At 34.5% G+C, this 23,403-nt stretch overlaps 1 protein-coding gene across 1 annotated transcript in view; it reads left to right on the top strand.

The window, feature by feature from the left end:
* The window catches only part of LOC106724875 (triadin-like), a 96,614-nt gene that overhangs the window by 72,095 nt on the left and 1,116 nt on the right, over nt 1-23,403 (top strand). The window contains exon 12 of the mRNA XM_014533917.1: nt 22,708-22,746. Within this exon, the coding sequence (XP_014389403.1) occupies nt 22,708-22,746 (39 nt within the window). The remainder of the gene's footprint in view (nt 1-22,707; nt 22,747-23,403) is intronic.

Raw genomic sequence — 23,403 nt, 5'->3', positions numbered from 1 at the left:
TGAGAAATGTATATGGTTCAGAAAAAAACAATTGACTAATTGGGTTCAATCCTACACAACCACTATTTTTGCTGATTTTCTGTGCTGACATAGGCGTCATAAATATTTCATCAGAAACACAGCTGCTCTCGCTCTCCTCTTCCTGCGGGCTCCTGAGTGAGATAAACATTTCTGAGGGCTGTACAGGCAGCAGAAACCATTTTAAATGAACAAAGGGGATTCAGATCCTCATAACAGTTAAAATGTTGGTTCATGTTTATAACTGGATTAGGGTTGTATGGCTGCTATAATAAAATACACAAACCAGGTGGCTTAAAACAACAGAAACTTATTTTCTCATAGTTCTGGAAGCTAGAAGTCTGAAATCAAGGTGTCAACAGGGCTATGTTTTTCTTGACACCTGTAGGGAAGAATCAATCCTTGAATCTTCTGGCTGCTGGTGTTTGCCAGCAATCCTTCGTGTTCCTTGGCTTGTAGAAGCATCATTCCCATCTCAGCTTCTGTCACCACTTGGACGTTGTCTCTCTTTGTGTCTCTATCTTTGTACTTTTCCTCCTCTTCTGATGACACCAGTCACACCCCACTCCCATATGACAAACTCTTAATTCATTATATTTACAATGACCCTACTTCCAAATTCGGTCACATTCTGAGGTAGTGGGTGTTAGGATTCCAGCATGTTTTTTGGAAGACACAATTCAATGCAGGGAGGTCTGCTCACTGCCCTCCCCCAAATGTATGCCCTTCACATGGAAAATGCATGCATCCCATTCCACAGTCCTTAAGTCTCTTCCATTTTAGCATCAACTCTAAGTCCAAAATTTCATCAACTCAAAGTCCCAAATCTCGTTATGTAAATCAGTTATGCATGAAACTCGGGGTATGACTCTTCCTGCAGACAATTCCTCTCTGTATGTGAACCTATAAAACCAGAAAACAAATTACTGCCTCCAAAATAAAACAGTGGGACAGGAATAGGATAGACATTTCCATTTCTAAAGGGAGAAATTGGAAAGGAAAAAAAGGAGTCACGGGTTCCAAGTAAATTCAAAACATAGCAGGAAAAATTCCATTAGATTTCAAAGCCTGAGAAAATCCTCTTTGGCTCACTGCTGTATCCTTTGGGCCAGGCAGGGTGTCGCTCTGCCCTCTTGCACCATCTAAGTGGCAGGCCTGCCCTCTCTACATGAGGGGGTCCCATCAGCCCAGGTTTGAATCCATTGTTCTGCCCTTCAAGTTGTTAACCCTTTATTCCACCCCATTTCTGTCCCTTTGTATCCATGCTATGTTGCCTCTGCTTGTGTAATATTCTCGAAAACATGACCAGTCTTGCTTTCAGTTAATGGTGGGTCCAAGCCATTGGACAGGAAGGCCCTCCATAGATCTCTCCTGGATCACCACATGGCTATCGCTGCCTTCTGCTGAGATGGTGGATTGGATCCATGAGTCACACATTATTCTTTATCCATTTCAGCAAAATGTGCATCCACACCCGTGGCCCTGTCCCCCATGCACGCTATTCAGCTAGGCTGGAAATTTTCCAGATCTTCAAATGCTAGTGCTTTTTGCTTAACGGTTCCTTCCTCAACTTATCTTCCCTTTCACATTTTATTCTGAGCAGTGAGGAGAAATCAGGCTTACTGTTTCACACTTTGCTTGGAACCTTCCTCAACTAAATATCCGTATCCTTCATTTACAAATTCTACCTTCCAGCCAACAGAAGAACACAATTCAGGCAAGTTTTTTTGTAACCAACATCACCCTTCCTCCAGTATTCACTAACATGTTCCTCATTTCCTTCTGAGATCTCAGCAGAAGTACATTTAACATTCTTATTTCTAACAATGTTCTGTTCATGATGACATATGTATTCTCAAAGCAACAGAAGCTTGCTCTATAGCCCCCTCCCCCCAACTCCTTCTGAGTCCTCCGCAGAATAGACTTTAATGTCAATATATCTGGCTTTTTATATCAAGTGCCTCAAAAATTTTTCAGCCTCAACCCATTACCCAACTCCAAAGCTACTTCTGTATTTATAGGTATTTGTGACCTCACTTCTCGGTACTAAAATGATGTTTCTTTGGAAGGCTGGAATAAAGCACCACAAACTGCGTAGGTTAAAACACTGAAAATTTATTCTCTCATAGTTCTAGAGGCCACAAGTCCAACATTAAAATGTCAGCAGAGCCACAGTTCTTTTGAGGCTTATAGAGGAGAATCTTTGCCAGAAATCCTTCCTGTTCCCTGGCTTGTAGAAGCATCATGCAAGCTCTGCCTCCCTCAGCATTTAGACATCTCCTTCCTGTGTGTTTCTATCCTGTTGCTCTTTTGTTTTTTCTTCTTAAGGACATCAGCCAGATTGGGTTAAGGGTCCATCCTTCTCCAGCATGACTTTGTCTTACCTAAATTAATCACATCTGCAACAATCCTATTTCCACATAAGGTCGTGTTCTGGGGTGCTAGGGTTAGAACCTCAACATATCTTTTGATAGGACACAATTCAAGCTATAACACTATTTGTGTAAACTTCTAAATCACATAAGTACCCAATTATATCTATTTCAAAAAGACTCTTCCAACTCTCTAATCATTTATCTTATGCTGACATTGGAACTATTCTTTACAACAATCATCTTGAGAAAACAAAATTCACGTTAAAATCTATAAGCAGTAGCAACAACTGAGTATATGGCAAGGTTCTAACTTCTGTGTGTTTACTAGTCCAGCATTGAGAAACTATCATGAAACTGGAATAATTTTTAGAGCAATTTTGCTTTTTCAATTATGGTACACGAAATAATTTTCCAAAAATGAATTTGGTCTCTAGTTTGTTTTTTTCAAATTTTTTAATTTCTGCATTTTGTTTTTCCTTCAGAGCCACAAGTGAAAAAGGAAACAAAACCAGGTAATATTTTTTTTATTGTTTAATTGATAGAGTTGCTATGGCTTCATTTTAGAACTAAAAGAGGCTTATCACCCACCAGTGGAGATTTACACAGTCTCCCTGATCCTCATTTTTTCTGCTCCAGTGATCAATATGGTTTAAAGCACTGGATTAGTTGAGAATGGGAATATCCCATTGACAAAAATATTAAAAATATGGCTTTAAATGGGTTTCAGCAAAGACTCCAGTTTTTAGTAGGTTTTGTGTTTTTTTTTTGGTTCTTCAAAACTAAGTATGATAATGTTTAATTTGTGGGCTTTTTCTGATAACACACCAGAGTCATAAATTACAAAATTGTAGACTACTGAGATTTAAAAGGAAAGAGCACAAGAATTATTATTATATATATTATTATTACATATATTATTATTATTATTAAGTACCTCCTACAAGTCAAGGAATAGTATAGAATTTTTCTATTCATCATATAACTGTGAGAGACATGAAACATGACAATCACTGCTCATATTTATTATCTGTGGAAACAATTCAATAGACCAAGTTCAGAAATGGTTATTCTTACCAGATTTTCAAGTTAATAAATGTTGGAGTTAGGATTCTGCCCATGCCTGATTTACTCAAAATCCTGGGTGCTTGCAGTAAGAGATTGTCTCAGACTAACAATCATTTTATTAGAAGTAACATTGACCTAAAATCAAGGTGACCTTTCCAAGTTTACATTGCTATTTAGTGTTATGTCCTAGCTCTGGTACCAACTAGCTATTTACCTGAGGCAAGTTACAAAAACCCTCAGGCTCTATGGAAGTTATTTCTTCATTATAAAAAAATTACACAGCAGGATTCTTTAATATCAACAAATTCAAGAATCCAAGTCTCTCTCTCTCTCTCTCTCTCTCTCTCATATGTACACAATACTGTTATTACCCATTTAATTCTTACCAGCTCTTACCTAGCAACTTATAAACTTGAATCTAGTTGCTCTTATAAACAACATATATTTAATGTAACAAGGCTCATAGATGCCTAGCTATTGTTTTCTAACTATATTTATTATGCAGATGAATATATATTACCAGATAGAAATATTTTGCATATTCCCCCTCCCTCCCTTTTTTAAAACCAGAAGCCTTAAAGCCATTTAAAACTTCTAATTAGGCCTAATACCATTTTAAATTTTTATTTATTATTGTTAAATAATATAGTTTTGCAGTGATTTCATTTAATATTATTTATTTTTGTAAATAAAAGTTTTTTTAGCTTCATCTGAAAAAGCTTAAATACGCAGTGTATATGTGAATTTTATCTATAACACTCCTATAGAATCTTTTATAAGACATTTTTAAAACATGTTTAATAATATATATTTTCACATTACTTCACTTGACCATTGTACTCTATTCCAACCATTGCCTAAGCTCTCTGTTTTAGTATTGTTGCTTTAGTATTGTTGCCTGATCTTTGTGTATTACGGATGCTTAAGTGTAAATAATAATTCTTGGTATATGTTTTTTTAAAAAGCTAAAAACTAAGATTTTCATGTTAACTAGAATGACACGAACATTTAAGGAAGAGTTTTTCTCCATGGGCACAGTTGTTGAAGTCACAGAGAAAATTCACTGTATGTTGGTTTATAAAACTAAACACCTGAAAATATTTTTTTCTTTTAATTGTTTTTAGAACAAGACATAGTGAAACCAGAAAAGACTGTTTCTCATGGTAAACCAGGTATTTTGCAGGTGGTATTTGCAGTATCGAATTGTTTTTCGTTCTAGCAGAATGAAGAGCTTAGAGTCAATTCTAAAGTGATTAGATAGGATCCATGTTTCAGGCCATCCAGATTCTGGAACATTCCATTTTAGTCATCATCACAATGTGTTTTGTACTGAACACTTGACCAGTCCCAAGTAATGACACAGCTAATCTTCCTTCTCATCAGAGAATTAGCTAAGCACCAAGACACCATAGCCAGCACTCAGGTGAATGGGCTTTAGATATTATATTATCTTCTTCTGTTTGGGGCAAGGCATCCTTAGGAAATGTTTGCAATTCAGATTGGCTTTTTCAAACATGATCATCTCAGACTCCAAAATAAGAAAAGGAAATTGACATTTCTCCCTACTTCCTTCCCTTCTTTCTTCCTTACTCCATCTTCGTCTCCTTTCCTTTCTTTTTATTCCTGGCCTCACATTTTGGACAAAGTAGAGCCAAAGTGTTCTCAGAAAGATAAATATAGAAGTTACCAAGATGAGTGTATTAATTAGTTCTTGCTTAAGAAGAGAAACTTTGTTTTAATTTAAGCTAATTAAGTAATAATTTTATCTTGAGGCAGCCCTAAGCTTGTTATTCTGTAGAATTTTTTTACTTCATTCCATGCTAAAATATTTACCAAATGTTATGAATATGGTTTTTCCAGAAACTTTTAAAAGTTAAAAGCATACTTTCTCTAATCATATCTTGGGAAACCTTTTACTTACATTTTTCAAATTTTACTTTAAAGAATCTATTTACAATGGGTTTGAGTTAGAATGCTTTTATTTGCTTATGTTTTTTAAAAATATGAGACATCAACAACAGAACCCATAGGAATAAAGAAAGCAGGACTGGAGTGTGGGAAGGAGAGAATAGCTGTGTATATCAACATCAGCAAAACCTGAGAAACAATTTTTAAAGAATAATGAAAATCTGTTATTTTCTTCGCTGTTTCTGATGCCAGTCATTTTGAGGTGTTATTACAGAGAGAATGGGAGATTTTAGGCTTTGAATGAGTAAATGCATTATCCTCTAACTCACCTCTCTTTTATTTCAGTAACAACAACGAGGCTCTTTCAATTCTGTTTCCCTATAAAGCTTTCCTCTTTGGATATTTAACCAGCTGATTGACCCCCATGTTAAATACTTGAAAAGTTTAATTTTATATAAGATCATTGTAATAATCACTCTACTTTGACCCAAATATTTAACTAAGTTGATAAAAACAGAGAGAACAGAAGACATCCTATAAATATACCACTTTTGTCCGGTCCCAGCTTTACACCATAAAAAAACTTGAGTTCCCAAGCTAATCCTGGATTCCCAGGGAGGCCTCTTGCCTGACAAGATAAAAAAATTGCTTCTTCCTATTCCAATTCAATAATGAAAAGGGGATACATGTTTTATAAAACAATACTTTTCTGTAGACAAACAGTGAAGTACAGTAAAGACAGGGAATAAGGAGTGTGTGGGCAGGTTGAGAGATGATTTAAGTAGGAAAACTCTTATGGCAAAATAAATGCAAAGGACGTCTGCAGATGGACAAGTTTTCTTTGTGCTTTCATCCAACTTAAATAAAAGACATCACTTTCTATTTTGTTAAGGAAACCGCTATGTTTTTCTCAGTATTGGTGTTATTTCAAAGAGAATACAAAATATCAAGGTTGAGGTATGTCATTATTTGTACTGACACATTTCACATTTTTCCCATCACAGAAGAAAAAGGTGTCAAGCAAGTAAAAGCCACCACAATAGAAAAAACAGGTAAATAGATATTTTATATTTTTCTTCTGTATCAGTTTTTTGTTATATGAGTATACACACACACACACACAAATCTTCACTGAAGTTTGTATGTTTTCAGTGCCATAAATTCTAAGATTCTAAATTCTTGTAAATAACTAAAGTTATACTCAATAAAAATTAACACTGGAAAACTGGAGTAACATAATTTTATTTTTTAAATGTGATTAACCTAAGTTTACATATAATTCTTGAAGAAATCCATGTCATGCATTGATTATCGTGTATTAGTAAGTGTTTAATCTTATCTTGAAACTACATTTTCTCAAAATATAAAGACACAAAAAACTTAAATTCTCTGTTATTTATGCACTATATAGAATAATTTCCTCTCATGAGAACTCCACAGAGAGCTACATGGTTGTATAACTTTTAAAATCTGTCCTAAACAATGATAAGCAGAATATGTAATATTAAAGGAAAGACGGTCCATCCTTTTATATTTCATGTGAGAAAAATAAAGTGCACACACTCTTGCAGTTCTAGAAGTCTTTTCTGTAAGGATGAACAAAACTGTGTCTTCAGTCCTACTGACAACTTGACACACGGAATCTCCTCCATTTGATTCCAAAACAGAAATCCCCACACCTTGGTCATCAATAGAGTCCCATCTCTTATTAAAAATAATTCCAAAGGAAAAAGTCTGTGAAGTAATTTCTTTAAACTGAGATAATCATGATAATAAAGTTTTAAATACAGTCTCTCAGAGAAAATATAATAGAACTCAAGAAAAAACTATTAAGAGAAATTACAAGCTATTATCACATGAGAAAAAAATGCATAAGGCCACTTCACATTCCTCTTATGACAATGTACTCTATTCAAATCATTGCCTAAGCTCATAATTTCAGTTAATGTGCCCCTAATATTCACCCTAAGGCGTTACTGTTGCCTCCTGAGTATCTTATTTAGTTATATGGTATTTGGGGATTAAAAAGAAAGTAGCCCAATGTATTTGTTCCAAATGCATGGATTGTTTTAAATTTTACATACATTTTGTGTGTCTTTGTTTTTTTATTAGCAGAGAGAATAGATTAAGTTTAAGAAGAAAATCTAAAAACTAAGAAAGTATAATGCTAAGGAATTATTTTTCCATGGTTTATACTCATCAATATGGCATTTATTTTTCTCCATTCTCCACAGTCAAGCCTAAATCAGCAAGTAAGAGATGAAAAGTATAAAACCTGAAAATTATTGCTTGATCATTTCAAGTTTAACCATGTGCTTTTTTAAAAAATATTTTTAGTGTTGCCTCAGACTAAAACACCCACATAGGTGACAAATTAATGTTATTGTTATGGCTTTGATTTAACATCCTTCTCTTTTACTACTAATTAATAGTTAACTATATTATTCAGAAAAAATATCTGGAAATTGTATTGATATTAATACTAAAATAGTGAGTTTATATCAGCTATAAAATAACATTAAGAAGTTAGGATAGATGAGAACCTTTCAAACATACATAATACATAATAAAAAATAGGATATGCTATATAATTGTTAGTATTATGAACCACATACAGTTTTAATTTGTTTGTTTTAAGAAGCATTAATGATATCATGGGTATTCATTGGTATTTAGAAATTCATAAGATTATAAACATTTTGTGATTTATTAAAATCATGGAATTTTCTCATGAGTGTGGACTTCAATGATCAGTAATTTTAATGTTCAGGAGTGATACAGAGCTTAATACAGTTGTAGGAGTTTAAAAGCTGACTATTGAACTCAGAAAGGCGTGAACATTTGCCCATTGTTACAAAAATCATAAATAAGTCCAAGATTGTATCAAATTGTGATGATGTTTCTTAAATTATATATATTTGTGAAACAGAAGCCTAGATGAAGGCATAAGTTGGTCAAATATTCTCTAGCTCCGGTATAGAAATGAATCAACCAGGTCCAAAGACGAATTTGGTGCGGCCCGTTAGGAGGCTGTATAAATTGTTTAGGAGATACGCTACAAACATAGAGGCTAAATATCCCCATCCTAGAAGGCTTACATTTTGAAAGAACATTTTATAGTATTATTACTATAACTTATCATGCTATTGTGTTGTTTTTAGTATGACAGTCTTGAATATTAACTTCTTAATTTTCTTTTTATTTTGCATGCTTATTTAATATTAATATTTATGCAAACTAAGTTCATTGAAGTTCATTCTTGAATTCTGTCAATCCCTAATTTACATATATCCAATTTAGTCTTATGACAGTGTGGATCCCACATCTCCCCACCTCCTTCACTGTTGGTGAAACCATGTCGGGGATAAATAGCAGTACTTTTAGAGAGTCTCCCAACTCAGGAGTGAGATAAGCAAAGAATGGGTAAATATCAATAATATCTCATGAAGACTAGCCCTGGAGGTGACTAGAAAGAAAGAATTAAAAAGAATTAATGTTTGGCAATGGTCTCTATTTTTGAATATTCTAAATTTTATTTGAAATATCCTACCCTACATGGCTTCATTTGGAATTCTACTTTTGATGTAAGAGAGAAACCTCTTTTTTTTCTTTTATTCGAATACTTTTCAGAGGACGAAGAGGGATATCAGTTACCCATTTTGATTCAGTTTGTCATGTCCTAGACTTAGCTCACATTTATCTGTGAGAATTCTAACTGGACCTGTGAAGAGAGTGTGTGTAGTCCAGGAAGATACGAATACAAATGTGGTACTTTCTGGAATAGGGCAGGTCTAGGTTAACTTCCTACAAGAAACATATGTCCAGCACCAAATTGCTTCTGACCCAGTGAGGAGGGAACTAGAAGGAGTCAGAGAGGTAAAAAGGGAGCTTGTAATATGCCAAGAGCAAATGCCATCTACTTTAAAATATCCCCAAGGAATGACTCAACCTTCAGCAAAGAAAGAAAAATCCTCTTCTTGTTCCCCTCTTTGCCATATTCTATCTTCTTCTTTTTATACCACCTGGCCCCAAGAGGGCTAGTATCTTTGCAACTGTCTTACAAGATGCCCTGAGAATGAACCTGACCTTGTTTTTAATGTGTTTCTATGGCAATATGCTTTCTGTGTTTCAAGTTACATGCAAATGACTTTGGGGGCATGCTTCCCATGTCAATGATAGCCTGCAAATATATAAATAAGAAAAGCTTGCTACACAAACAATCCACTGATCACCACTTTTGATTTCTGTCTCTCTAGAAAAAGCTGAACATCAAGAAAAAGAATCTCCACATATAAAAACAGGTGATTTTGTCTTTTGGTTTACATTGTATTAATTCATTACTTTTATTAAATTTGAAAATAAAAGCAAAGCATGAAATGCTTTTTATTTTATTTTCTGGGAGTGCTTAGTCTTCTAGTTTTGTGGTAAAATCTAGTTTATCTGACATGGGGCTGTGGTATTGTTGACAAACATTTTGCTGAATATTATAACTAATACATATGGATTGAAAAACATGCTATTATAATACAGCACTACTAATGAAATAGTATTTTCTTTCATATTCACAAGACCCTTTCAATATTACTTTACTGTTGTCAATATTAATATAATTTATCATATTGATGATATTGATTCACTATAGTATTATAAAATATCCTATAAAATTGCACATACTTCACTTAAAACTAGTAATGAATTTCAACAAGACATATTTTCTTTAAATATAAATTATACTATTCTTTAATAGCTTGATTATTTTAAGAATATTCATCAATTTTTAAAATATATAATATTTGGCATGTTTCAAACACTAAAGCAAATAGGAGACTGAGAAAATATCCCTCCCTCTTCTTTTTTTTCCTATTATACCAGTTCCTATTCCCAAAATATCTAGTAATGTCCAATAGGTAATCACTGTTTTTTCTTAATGTATCCGTCTAGCAATATATACATACACATACATATATACAAATAATACATATTCCCACTTTTTATACAAATCACAGCATAGTATAAATTATCTTTTTCTGAGATTTTTCTTTTCATGGGTGTATTTTGAAGATATTTTTATATCAGTAGATAAAAATTCATCTCATTAGTATTATTATCTTATATGTATAGCTGTACACACTTTACTTAACTAGTCTCTGATTGACATATCATTGAGTAGTCTAACAAACTTTCTTTAATGATTTACAGTAATAAATACATCTACTTGTCTAGTTTTGTGAATTTATCTTTGGGGTAAAATTTCACAAAGTAACATTTTTTTAGAAAAGTGGTATATTCAATGTAATTTATATAGATTTTTTCATTGCTCTCTAAAAATGTTGTATCAATTTGTGTTGCCTACTGTTAATGAATTAGTTGACCTAATTTTAAATGCTTCTTGTTCTTCACAATCATGAACAAATGTTAGCTACTTTTTAATGAATAAATAGATCCTGAGATATAAGACTGAATATTTAAAGCTTTTGATTAATAACTTCAGAAGACAAGCGATATTGGAGAAAGAGGTCAAGCTTTGCATTTTTCACCTACCTCTTATTTATTCTTCCTACGATTTTAAAAGTCAGCACCTTTATTTAAAAACTAGATTGGGAGAGTTTAAATAGTTTATATTAATTAATATGCATTCTGTAAAGGCAGTGATAAAAGATGCACTTTATGCTATTCAGAAACAGGAATTCAGATTACATGAGCATTCATCTTGTATCAAACCAAAGATGAGGTTTTACAAGAATAAAGAAGAGACCATGACCCTAGCTGGTTTGGCTCAGTGGATAGAGCATTGGCCTGCAGGCTGAAGGGTCCTGGGTTCTATTCCAGTCCCAGGTTGCGGGCTCGATCCCCAGTGTTGCGGGCTCGACCCCCAGTGCAGGAGGCAGCTGATCCATGATTCTCTCTCATCATAGGTGTTTCTCTCTCCCTCTCTCTTCCTCTCTGAAAGCAATAAAAATATACTTAAAAGAAAAAAAAGAAGATGCCATGAAGAGTCTATATTTTGAAGCTTTACAACTTCTTGTTTGGGGAATTCATTGGGAATATGTCTTACAAATTATTCAAAATGCATTATTTATTGCTCATTTTAATTATAAGTTTATCCTTTGCCTATTTTAACTTGAACAAACAGAAATAGGAAACAAAAATGGCTGATATTTTTTCTACAGGTAGAAAATTATCACTAATTTTCTTTTCTTTTTACTTTTTAGACAAACCAAAACCAACTTTAAGTAAGTGTACCATTTTAGAATTTTAAGAACTTGCTATTATTTTGAATGTGTAATTTATTTGAGTTGTGCATGCAGTCAAAAAGTACATAATGGCTATAGCCATTATGACATTAACAATAGAAATGATTTTGATTGAGAAATAATATTGTATGTATTGTATTTATTAACCCTTGAACATGTATTTATTGAGCACTTATTAGATGTATTATACCATACCAGGATATATAAAGAATGCCTAAAAAGATTTTTTGTTTTCATACTGAGAGGAGTTAGAAACAGGGTGAGGCATGTAGGGTCAGGGGTGAAAGGAAGGAGGAAATATGGACGTGACAGTTGGAGCCAGTTAAAACTGTTACAGGATTCCAGGCCGGAGAAAGAGGGAAACTGAGACAGGAAAGTTAAAACAAGGCCAAACAGTGTGGGCAATCTGCAGCCAGCTTGTAACTAACAAACCATTATCTTCCCCAGGCACCGACACCTGAGCAAATAGTTAAAAACCTCCCTAATGAGAGAGTGCAGGAAGGGAAGGGGGGAAGGGAAAAGGAAAATAGGGCCGTTTTACTCCCTAAGCAGAGAAGCCGCAGTCTCAGGGCTGAGCAAGATGAAGTTGTCAAGAGCCTCTCATGAATTCTGGGAAGGACACAACAAAGTAAATAAAAAGGGACCTTGAGAATGAATCTGTACCCAAATAGTCAGCAGAGGAATTTTGAAGCCTTTAAACAGGAGGTTGTATAAAGCCTCAGACCCCCACCCAACCTGCTCTTCAGATGAGCTGGGAGCCCGTCTGTGCTTGCTTTGCTTTTTTTCAATAAAGGTGCATGCTTTCATTGCCTTAATAAATTGGCTTTTTACAACACAGGCAAGGTGTCTCGTATAAATTCATTTATATGAGAAAATGCAGATTGAGTTTGGGAACAGCCCTCTCCCATTGACTCAGGGGGCTGGTGTCGGTGAGAGGTGCCTATAACAATACCTGTGAAATTAAGACATTTACCGTGATAACTAATACCTGTGCAGGAAAAAAAAAAAAGTGGTTACATCTCTTTTTTATATACTTTCAGTTGCTTGTTAGGATGTATTGAGGAAACACAGTTTGGAGTTCCCTCTACTAGTCACCACTGGCTTAAGAAAAATTCAGAACTCATTATCTGTCCTCAGTTATTTAATTTTAACACATTAGCTTTTATTTTCTTATTTTTTTCAAAACTGAAAGGTGAGTTGTTTTTAATATTTCAGAATTACTGTTTTTATTTTGGTTTCAAACAGTAATAAAAATGCAACAATTTATGAAATCTTTAAAATGTATGAATGTCATGCAATCTTATAAAAATGAAATATTTATTTAATACTGTGAAATTGTGACCTGAATGTTATGAAATATTCTTACAAATACAGCTACAATTTTCTTCTGAATAGATTCTATGCCAATGTAAAACATTAAATGTTGCCTTTGAGTTGGAGAAAATCTCTAGTCTACTTAGTTTGTATTATTGCTACTAATGTGAAGAATATTGTAATAATTAAAGGTTGACAGTCAAAACTAGAATGCTAATATGAAATATAATCATTTGCAAATACTGTTTTATTTATGAAACTTTATTTTCTACCTTCATTATAAAATATTTTAATAATTTCTTCTTGAATTTTGAAAATAGCTTCAAAAAAGATTGATAATGTATCAGGTTTACAGAAAGTGTTATCACTTCAGCTGATTTGTGAGGAAAGATATTTTGAAAAATCTGATATAATACTTTTTAAATATTAGTCTATAAATTTGCATAAGAAACAAAATGAAAGACTGATTCTGCATTTTCATAGGATAAGGAAAACTAACATTTTATATTCTGTCTCACTACTCCAATTGTAGTCACAATAAGTTGAGTTTATTTCTGTGATATTTTCCAACCTCATCCCACAATCTCACCCATTGCACTTTGTAAATATTATACATTAAGTTGCTTTATAAATATATTCAATGAATGTATGTATGCATGCATGGATATATGAAAATTAAGTTAAAAGTTTATGTAATGGAGATTTATAATTTGTAATTATTTATAATTAAGTCATTTAAACCAAAGGACTTATAATAAACTAGAGGCCCGGTGCACAAAATTTGTGCACGGGGGGGCGGTATCCTTCAGCCTGGTATGCGCCCTCTCGCAATCCCGAACCCCTTGGGTAGGGTCCCTAGGCCTGGCTGGCAATCAGGGCCTATCGGGGCTTTCCTTCCCCTAGCTACCAGCAGCTGGTCCTGCCGCTGCCACTGCTTGCCATCTGTGCAGCACTGCCCCCCCCCCTTCCCCAACCAGTTGCCTCCCTCTGCAGGTGACAGGCATGGGGTGTGATTGCTTGGCTGACCTGGGCCTCCCTCTGCGGGGCAATCGCTGGCCAGCCCTGCCCACCTGCTGCAGTGCCTTTGACCTGGGCCTCCCTCTGCGGGGCAATCACTGGCCAGCCCTGCCCACCTGCTGCAGCGCCTTTGGCCGGGTATCCTGGGCCTCCCTCTTTGGGGCAATCATGGGGTGATGGCAGGGCCCCCTGACCAATCACATCACACCCACCTTGGCTGGCCTGGCGCCAGGGCGTGTCATAGCATGGTCATCTGGAAGGTCATGCAGATGGTCGTTCTGCTGTTTAGTCGTTCAGTTGATTTGCATATTATGTTTTTATTATTATAGATTAATTCTACCATATGTGAAGAGACTCTTTAAGATTGTTCATAAAATGGTTCTATTTCCAAAATAGATTTCTAGTTACAGTGTCTAGAAATATTAGTTATCAGTGTATTTCTTTACCATTTTGAGTATATGCCTCTATTGCCATTACTATTAGAATTCAATCAGCAATATCTGCAGTTGATGCTCAATAGGTACTTAAATTTTAAAAAAACTATTCTTTCCTTTCTTTTTCTTCCCTTTTTCCCTGTTGTGTTTTTCTTTTCTAAAGAGGAAACATCAGAAGTCAGAGAAGCAGGTAAATATTTACTAATCCATGGGAGGTAACACAGATCTGTGGAAACAGTATGCAAATTTGAGTCTCTATCTAACTGTGTAACATTTGGAAAAATTCCATAACTGCTCAGATTCCCAGTTTCCTCATCTATAGAATAGGCATAATGCCTTCCCCAAAGGCTTGTTGTAAGTATTAAATGAAATAACATATGTAACATTTCCATTACATACTTGGTTGCTACTCTTTAAGTATCGGTTTCCATCTCACTCCTGTCTGATTGAACAAGTATTCTCATTCATAGTAACACGTGGATCTCCAGTGTGTGTGTTGGGATGGGGTGGCAGGTGGGGTCTTATTTTTCACTGGTTCTCTGTTGCTGCTGTTGTAGAATGTGTACCTGAAATGGCAGCACATTTCTAGACATATAACTTAGACATAAAATTATTAATAATTTAGACATATAGCTATCAGTAATATTAAGGGGTAAAATTTAGAACAAGAGAGCAAAACACATTTGTAGAAAGATATAGGAGCACAATTTGCATATTGGAACTTTTCCCAAAATGTGAATATCTTTTAAGATAATCAGCAAGAAGAATGAGAAGAAACCAATTACTTAAAAAAAAACACACATAGCCATATTCTTTTCTATTATCACTTCATTTAAACCTTAGTACAGGACCAATTATCATGCCCAGGTTAAAGGTGATGCAAGTGTGATGAAAAGAAGTCTGATATCTCAGGGTGTTTACATGGTAGATTCAGGAATTGGTTCTAAGTCAGTATGATACCAGAGACTTAACAGTTAAGCCTACTCAATCATATTTTATTCTCCTATTACACTGTGACAATAAAAGGGGAAGCTTTGTACCAATCAGAGCAGCCTAAAGCTAAAATGGATCTCACATTGTTCCCAAGGAGGTGGTCTATTAAAGCTATGATTTGAGTGCTGAGCAAGGGATTCAGACATTGGGTGGATACTCCTTTCTGATTTCATTCTTTGAGCGCGTCATTTTTAAGATCTTTATATTATGAATACACACGGTAGAAAAGAACTGTTACATAAGAAAGCACAAGCCCAACTAGTTGAGAGTATTGCCACTTTTCTATTCATTCCTTCATTCAACAGATAGTTTTTATATCTCAAAAATGTTTGATTCCTTTCTAAGTTACCTTCTTTTTAGCCAAACCTAGTATTTTTAAGGAAAAAACAATAACATGAGCCTTAGAGAAGTATTTTCCTGCATTATTTTATTTATTTTCCTATTTATATATGAGGTGTATTGCTGTAATAGCACTTAAAACATAGGATCCCAAGTGAAATGTTTTTAAAAACACTTTCTCTTGGCATTAACTTAATTTTTATAAATTTGTAATTCTTAGAAACTTCAGAATTAAGTCTATATTAGAAACTTTACAAGACTTGCCCAGCCAGGGTGGTTCAGTGGGTGAGCCAGGAGGTCAAGATTCAATTCTTAGTCAGGGCACATGCCCAGATTGCAGCTGGATCCCCATTTGGGGGCATGCAGGAGGCAGCTGATCAATGATTCTCTCTCATCATTGATGTTTCTACCTCTCAGGCCCTCTCCCTTCCTCTCTGAAATCAATAAAAATATTTTTTTTAAAAAAGAAACTCTACAAGTCTCAAAGTAAATTCTATAATGCAGATTCCTTTAAAATTAATATTTCTAAGCCTACTCTTCTAAATTAGACTAATGTTGGTAGGATGCAGGTGTTACCAATCCTCTTCTTTTTCAAGAAGTTGGAATGTCTGCTATAGTATTTGAGACAATCATCTCACTTTATATCTTTGTCCTACATACATACAGTTTAATGGAAAACCATATTACTTTGAAGAATTATGATCTCTCATTGAAACTAATAAGTAGATAGTTATGAAAAATTAAACTGATTTTGCATATTGTTTTTAAGATTTGATTTTATAGTCCAATTGGTAGTTATTTGTCTTTATTCACCTTTGAAAGGAAAATAATTTTCAATGATATATTTTTATGAAATTTGGAAACTTAAAAGCAAATATTTAGATTAATTATATCATCCAAAGTAATTTTCCCAAATCAGGTATAATTATAGTTGAGCCAAAACACTTAATTTAAAAAAGAACCTGCTGATTTTAGAGGAGTGTTTAAAAAGCATAAACATGTTGTTACACCTACAATGATTAATAGCTTTTTTTAATATCTCACATAAAGGCAATTAAGAGATTCACAGATCCATGTTCTCGGGCAATAGAGTTATATTTCTTCATTAACAATAAGGAGAAAGTAAAAAGATATTAGAAACTTTCATATAGTTCATTGATAAATATAATTTCTTTGCATTTTATCTGAGTTAAACAGAACTTGTTTCCATTTTGTTTTTTTAGCAGAAAAACCTGCAAGAGTACCAAGTAAGTACCGCTTCTATTGATGAAAAATTCTCTTTGGTACACAGTATGAATTTCAAACTGAAATTCATAACATATTTATATGCTTAATGTATTTCAAATTTGAGTCATTTTATATTGAAACCTCTGACAAGAATTTGTTAACTTTTAATCTTACTTATGCTGAAACTTAAAAACACACACAAAACTACATCATTTGAAATGATAGCTTGTAACAGAAATACCTTATCATGTTCTTGAGTCTGAAGATTAATGACCTGCATTCAAATATATAAATGTTTTCAGTGGTTGGAGTAGAATGAAACAAAATAATCTTGTTTCTGTTTTAAACCTTTAATCACTAAAAATTTACTATACAGCATAGAAGGTCAAGTAATTATGGTTTAGTTTTGTTGTTTCCTAATCTTCATTAACTGAAGTATAATTGCATATCTGCGAATCACATAGGAATGGATCTAATCTTGTATAGCGTAAACAGACAAAGCTCTCAGAAAACACTCTCTGAAATATCAAGACCTAGATACAGATGGGGCTCTTAATGTTTAGGTTACAACTGTATATTTTTCTATAAGTTCCCAAAACTTCAGGAAATAATCATTTTTATTTCCATGTATCCACATTAAGAAAAACAAATCACTTTAAATCAGTGTTGTTTAATGTAATATCATGCGAGCCAACTAAAATTTTCTAGTTGACACATTAAGAGTAAAAAAAAAAATAAGTTTAATAATGTTATTTAACTCTATACATACAAATACCAAGTCCACTTGTATCAATATAGAAATGTATTAAATTGTGTGTGTATTTTACATTTACAGACAAATTTACATTATTATTTATATTGAGCTTTTTGAAATCGTGTGTGTATTTTATATTTACAGAACATTTCAGTTTCTACTGGTCACATTTCAATTCCCCAAAGCTATATATATCACTAAAAATTATTTTACTGCAAAAAATAAAAATCCACATGGACTTGCTTTAGGAATTTTAAAAAGGATAATAATTAAAAGGATACAAACTTGCCTCACTAATGCAAGGGCAAAACTTAGAGTTGATCCTCAGTAAAGCCCTCTGAAACTACCCTACACCACACCCTTCCCCTACAGCCAAATTAGTCAGGGCAGACTTTATGAAGGAAGTAATTCTAGCATTTGTACCTTGAACTATGGTTAGGGTTGTTAACTGGAAAAAGATAAATTAAGCCCAGACCTCATTGCTATTTTTCTGAACCCTCTTTTCAACGTTATATACATGTATAATTTGGGGGATTAGACTTCTTATTTATTTGTTGGTCATTTATTTGTCTCTTACTAAAGGAAGTTTACGAAATAGCTCCTGCTTTGAAGCCATCGATCCCTTCTATCCACATTCTCTAGCGACACTCTAGTGCCTGCATTTCTTGTGGGTTTTTTGTTGTTTTGTTGTTGTTGTTGTTTGGAAGGACTAGGTCCTCTACCAACAATTGGTCATTTGTGTCAGGAAGGGGGAGTACTGATGTGTGGAAATGACTGGTGTAGTTATTAGTCTTTGGATACCACAGGTGTGTCCTCATTCATTTCAGCATTGTGTCCTCATTCATTTCCTGGTGATGTTCAGTTGCTCTGACATTGCCCTCGAGACAGCTGTGTCTTATCCTCAGAGTGACAGGACAGACACTCAGAAAGGACTGAACACGTTTATTGAATATCATTGCTTCACTTTGTGCAAAATCCCCAAGGTGGACGGTCTCTGCATGCTTTATTATTCCCTGGGGCCAATTTCAAGAATTCGGTGGATATTGCTCAGTGTACCAGTTAATTTTCATTAAAACTCATGATTATTTTATATCCTAGCATGCCCAGATGACTTTCATAACTAATAGCTAAAATAATCTGGCTGTCAACTGCTACTTTGAACTTCTCAGAAAAGAGAAAACACGTAAACTCTTAGAATGTAAAATCTCAGACTATTTACACATAATCCAGCAAATTAATTGAGAGAATAATTTGGAGTTGTTGGTATTTCTGCAAAGACAAAGTGATGCAGGGAATTAAAGAAAGAGGAGTGACGGAGAATACAAACTTCATGCTGTTACCCTTTTGTCTGCACATCTGAGCTCCAGATGTTTACCTATGAGTATTTCTTGAAACTCTGCACAAATTCGAATAGGCTGCTAATGGAAGTAAATATAGATCAGCTTCTGGTACACATACATGCATTATTTAGGAAGTTTTTATTTATTTCTCATGTTTGCTAAGAATATTCAGAGCAGACTGGGCATTACACAGAACATTTTATCCTAAAAATAAAATAATAATAGAATTAACAGTCTATGCCATCAACGTGGATTCTTTATTTTTTTTTAATATATTTTATTGATTTTTTACAGAGAGGAAGGGAGAGAGATAGAGAGTTAGAAACATCGATGAGAGAGAAACATCGATCAGCTGCCTCCTGCACATCTCCCACTGGGGATGTGCCCGCAACCCAGGTACATGCCCTTGACCGGAATCGAACCCGGGACCCTTCAGTCCGCAGGCTGATGCTCCATCCACTGAGCCAAACCGGTTTCGGCCAACGTGGATTCTTTAAAATGTTCCTTCTCTCCACATTACAATTTCTTTTTATTTTTCCCATTATTTTACCTAACATTATCCTCCCATGTTAAGAAGCATTGCTGCTTCGAAAATCATGTTTATCTTGACTCCAGTCCTTCTTGCCTCCCCTAATCCTTGCTCGTCAATCACGTACCTTAAGCTCTTACTCTAAGAAATCCTCCTCCTTTTTTTGCCTACAAATATCTTCAGATCACTTTCACATGTAAAATTTCTCTGACCCTTTTTGCTTCCTGAAGCTATTGTGCCTTTGCTCTGCTTTCACCTGTAATCACAACTCTGAAACAAGTCTCCCGCCAGCCTTCACCACCGCTTCAGGCTTCAACTTTATGCAACCTGAACATTATGTGGACACTTTCCTCCAACAGGGCACTTCCAACTCAACGCAGACCTCCGAAGCGCAAAATTTAATTACCTTTTCTCACTTCTCCTCCATTTGAAATCACTAGGATGCGCTAAACATTGCTGGTCTCTCACACTTTTTGAATTGTTTTCCTCTCTTGATTCCCATAATGTAGGACATTTTTGTTGTTGTTGTTGTTGTTTTCAGTATTAGGATTCTGCTACTTTTCCCCCAGAGGCTGAGTTCTCCCATTCTCAGCTCTCTTTCCTACCCTTCTGCACTTTGTCGGTGGGCTCATCCAAACTTGCTATCTACCCCTTTGTGGATAAGACCTCAAATTGTTCTGAAGCCTACCTTCTCAATAATATCTTTCATCCTTCCTTTTCATTTCTATTGATAAAGTTTTCCAATATTTCAAACTGATTACACCATTTATGTAATAAATGTTCAATATTCATTCTTGGTGAATTTAGAATACATTTTACATTTCTTACCTGAGGGTCTAGAGCAGTGGTTCTCAACCTTCTGGCCTTTTAAATACAGTTCCTCATGTTGTGACCTAACCATAAAATTATTTTCATTGCTACTTCATAACTGTAATGTTGCTACTGTTATGAATCGTAATGTAAATATCTGATATGCAGGATGGTCTTAGGCGACCCCTGTGAAAGGGTCGTTCGACCGCCAAAGGGGTCGAAACCCACAGGTTGAGAACCGCTGGTCTAGAGTCTCTATGATCCAGGCTTAAACTGGATTTTGACCGCCAAAGGGGTCGAAACCCACAGGTTGAGAACCGTCTAGAGTCTCTATGATCCAGGCTTAAACTAGATTTAAAATATTTTTTCTATAATCATTTTCTATACTATCACAGTTTTAAACCCAATATAAATTTCCATGTTCTCAACATTTCTGCATCTGAAACTTTGGTCCTGTCATTCTGTTTTACTAGAATATTCAGCCTACCTCTGACTAAATGAACTTTCAAAGTTCATCTGCAATGGAATAAATTCCAGAAAAACTTATTTGATCTCCATGGGAGGAAGTGACCATTCCACCCTTGAAAACATCTCTCATTTACTAGCATTTTGGCAATTGTCACATATTACCTTGAAGTCCATAGAATCTTATATCTGTTTGAGTACATGTCCATTTTCTCCACTTGGCTGCCAGTTACTTCCAGGTAGCATTATGTTTCTTTTTGGTTCTTTCAGGGCACATAGCAAAGTGCTTTGCATGTAGAGATAGAATAGTTTAGTTAAAATCACAAAAGTCTAGAAATTGAGGAAAATTCGCTTCCTATCTTCTAGCCCACTTTTTAAAATGTGTTGCTTGAAAGAAAATTATTTTAACCTCAATGTTTTCTCATAAAATGGAGATTATTCTACCTGCTTTGTAGGTCTATTGTGAAGCTTAAGTGGAAACATATGTAAAATACCCAAAAGAGTACATGGCCCAGAAAGAAAGCTCATTGTAATTATTATAGCTGAAAAGTAACTGTTTCTTATATGAACAAATTACAGGAAAACTTCAGGGTAATTTTCACTTTGACTGTAAAACTAACATTTGGGATAGAGAAGAAGCTATGGTTTTTATTCTCCACATTTATTTCCCCAGGGGTAACAAATAGATCCAGAGGATAGGTGTCTTAGTTTTAAGTGTGCTGTAATATACAAAAATAGAGTGTATATTTCTTGTGTACAAGGACCTTGCATCATTTTAATTTTGTAAACATCTTCCATAGACATTACCAGATTTTTATTTCACAATTAAAATATTATTGGACTTATCTAACAACTCTCACATCATTCTTTAAATACAGGTACCAGTTACTTCAAAATACCCTATAGCCATTTATACTGTACCTTTATTTATATCTGCTGATTGAACAGTTTAAGACCATGGGCATTTAATCCAGTGTTTAGGTGAGTTAAGCCTGCATTTAAATCTTTTAGAAAACTAATCAGGTTAAAACTCTACTAATTTGCTATGAAGAAAAAGGCTAGTAATTCTTTTTCTACTGCCCATTTTTTCTTTTACATAATAACATTTCTTCCAAAAGGTCACCTTTCTTTCCCATTTGAGAAAATTTGCATAATGACCTATTTTTTTCTCTTTTTTATTTATTTGAGAACTGCTGGTATGCAAAACATGAGTAAATAATGCAAAATTGACCTTCTTTCAGATCATTACAAGTGCTAAAAGTTGATATGAAAATTTAAAGATCGTTTAATTATATTGTGTTAGAATTATCTGTGCCAAAATTATTTCCATGTTATTCTACTATGTACTTTTAAGTAGACTACACAAAAACCAAGCAATATAAATAATGCATCTTAAGATGCATTCTTTGTATATTTAGGCTTTAGTTCAACATCTAATGTCTTTTAATTGCCTTTACAAGTATCAAACATCAGTTTGTTAGTAAAATATATGGGTGGATATTTTCCTCTTGATCTACATTGTGTATGAGAATCCATTTACCTCAAATTCTCTAGATTCCAGAAGTGATTGTGAAAGACAATTTAGGAGTCAGAGGAGGAGGGGCCCATCTGGGAGGGTCACCGCAGGCCCTCCTTGCTTTGGCCAGCCTTCACTGCACTGCCCACAGTCCAGGCATCATGGCATTCACTTTTCCCCACGTTCTCTAAGTCGGAGAAGTTGCCTTATTTCAGAGGATCTTGTTTGTAGAGACACTAGATGCTTAGTTTATAAGTTAAGAGATCCTGTGACTCTTAAAACCTGTTAAATACAATACTTTCTCTTTGGGAAATCTGGAAAATAAACTATCCTTTTGTTTACTCCCTAGAAGATTCTGAAGATGTTCCAGCTCCAAAGAAAGCTGAAGGTGAGTTTATTATCTTAAGTTCTCTTATGATTTTTTTCTCAAGACCATAATATTTCAGCTGCCTATTTTATTTAACTGCTTTTGGCCTAGCCCTTAACTTTTCCTAAGCAATGTTTATATGGTGGATGTGTTTTTTCAAAAAACATTTTTTCCTATTATTTGTATGAGTGTGTCTCGTGTGTGTGTGTATGTGTGTGTGTGTGTGTGTATCTTTATGTATTGAAGTTACTAGTTGGACACTGATTTATTTACAAGTAATTATTAGATGCAAGAGCAATATTTCAAAATTATCATATAACCAAGGATTAAGGGAATTTTAGCAAGGAAAAGCACATAAATGTTGAAATCTTAGCTTAACATATTTTTATTAAGAAAAATTAAGATAACTTGCCTATACTAGCAGCAATAGCATAAAGGAAAACGGAAGGAAGGAAGGAAGGAAGGAAGGAAGGAAGGAAGGAAGGAAGGAAGGAAGGAAGGAAAGCATGTCATAGGCAGCCTTCAAAATGTTCTCGACACATCAATGCAGTAAGAAAGGGTAACAGCACACCACCAGCTCCCCACCGCTGCTGAAATACTGCGCCATCCCACTGATAGCCACCAGACGGCAGCAGAGGAACAGAACCAACACTCAGAGCTGTGGAAGCACAGCAGTGC

Source organism: Myotis brandtii, unplaced genomic scaffold (assembly GCF_000412655.1).
Source record: "Myotis brandtii unplaced genomic scaffold, ASM41265v1 scaffold123, whole genome shotgun sequence".
Classification (NCBI taxonomy): Eukaryota; Metazoa; Chordata; class Mammalia; order Chiroptera; family Vespertilionidae; genus Myotis; species Myotis brandtii.
This window is presented reverse-complemented; position numbering and strand designations above follow the sequence as displayed.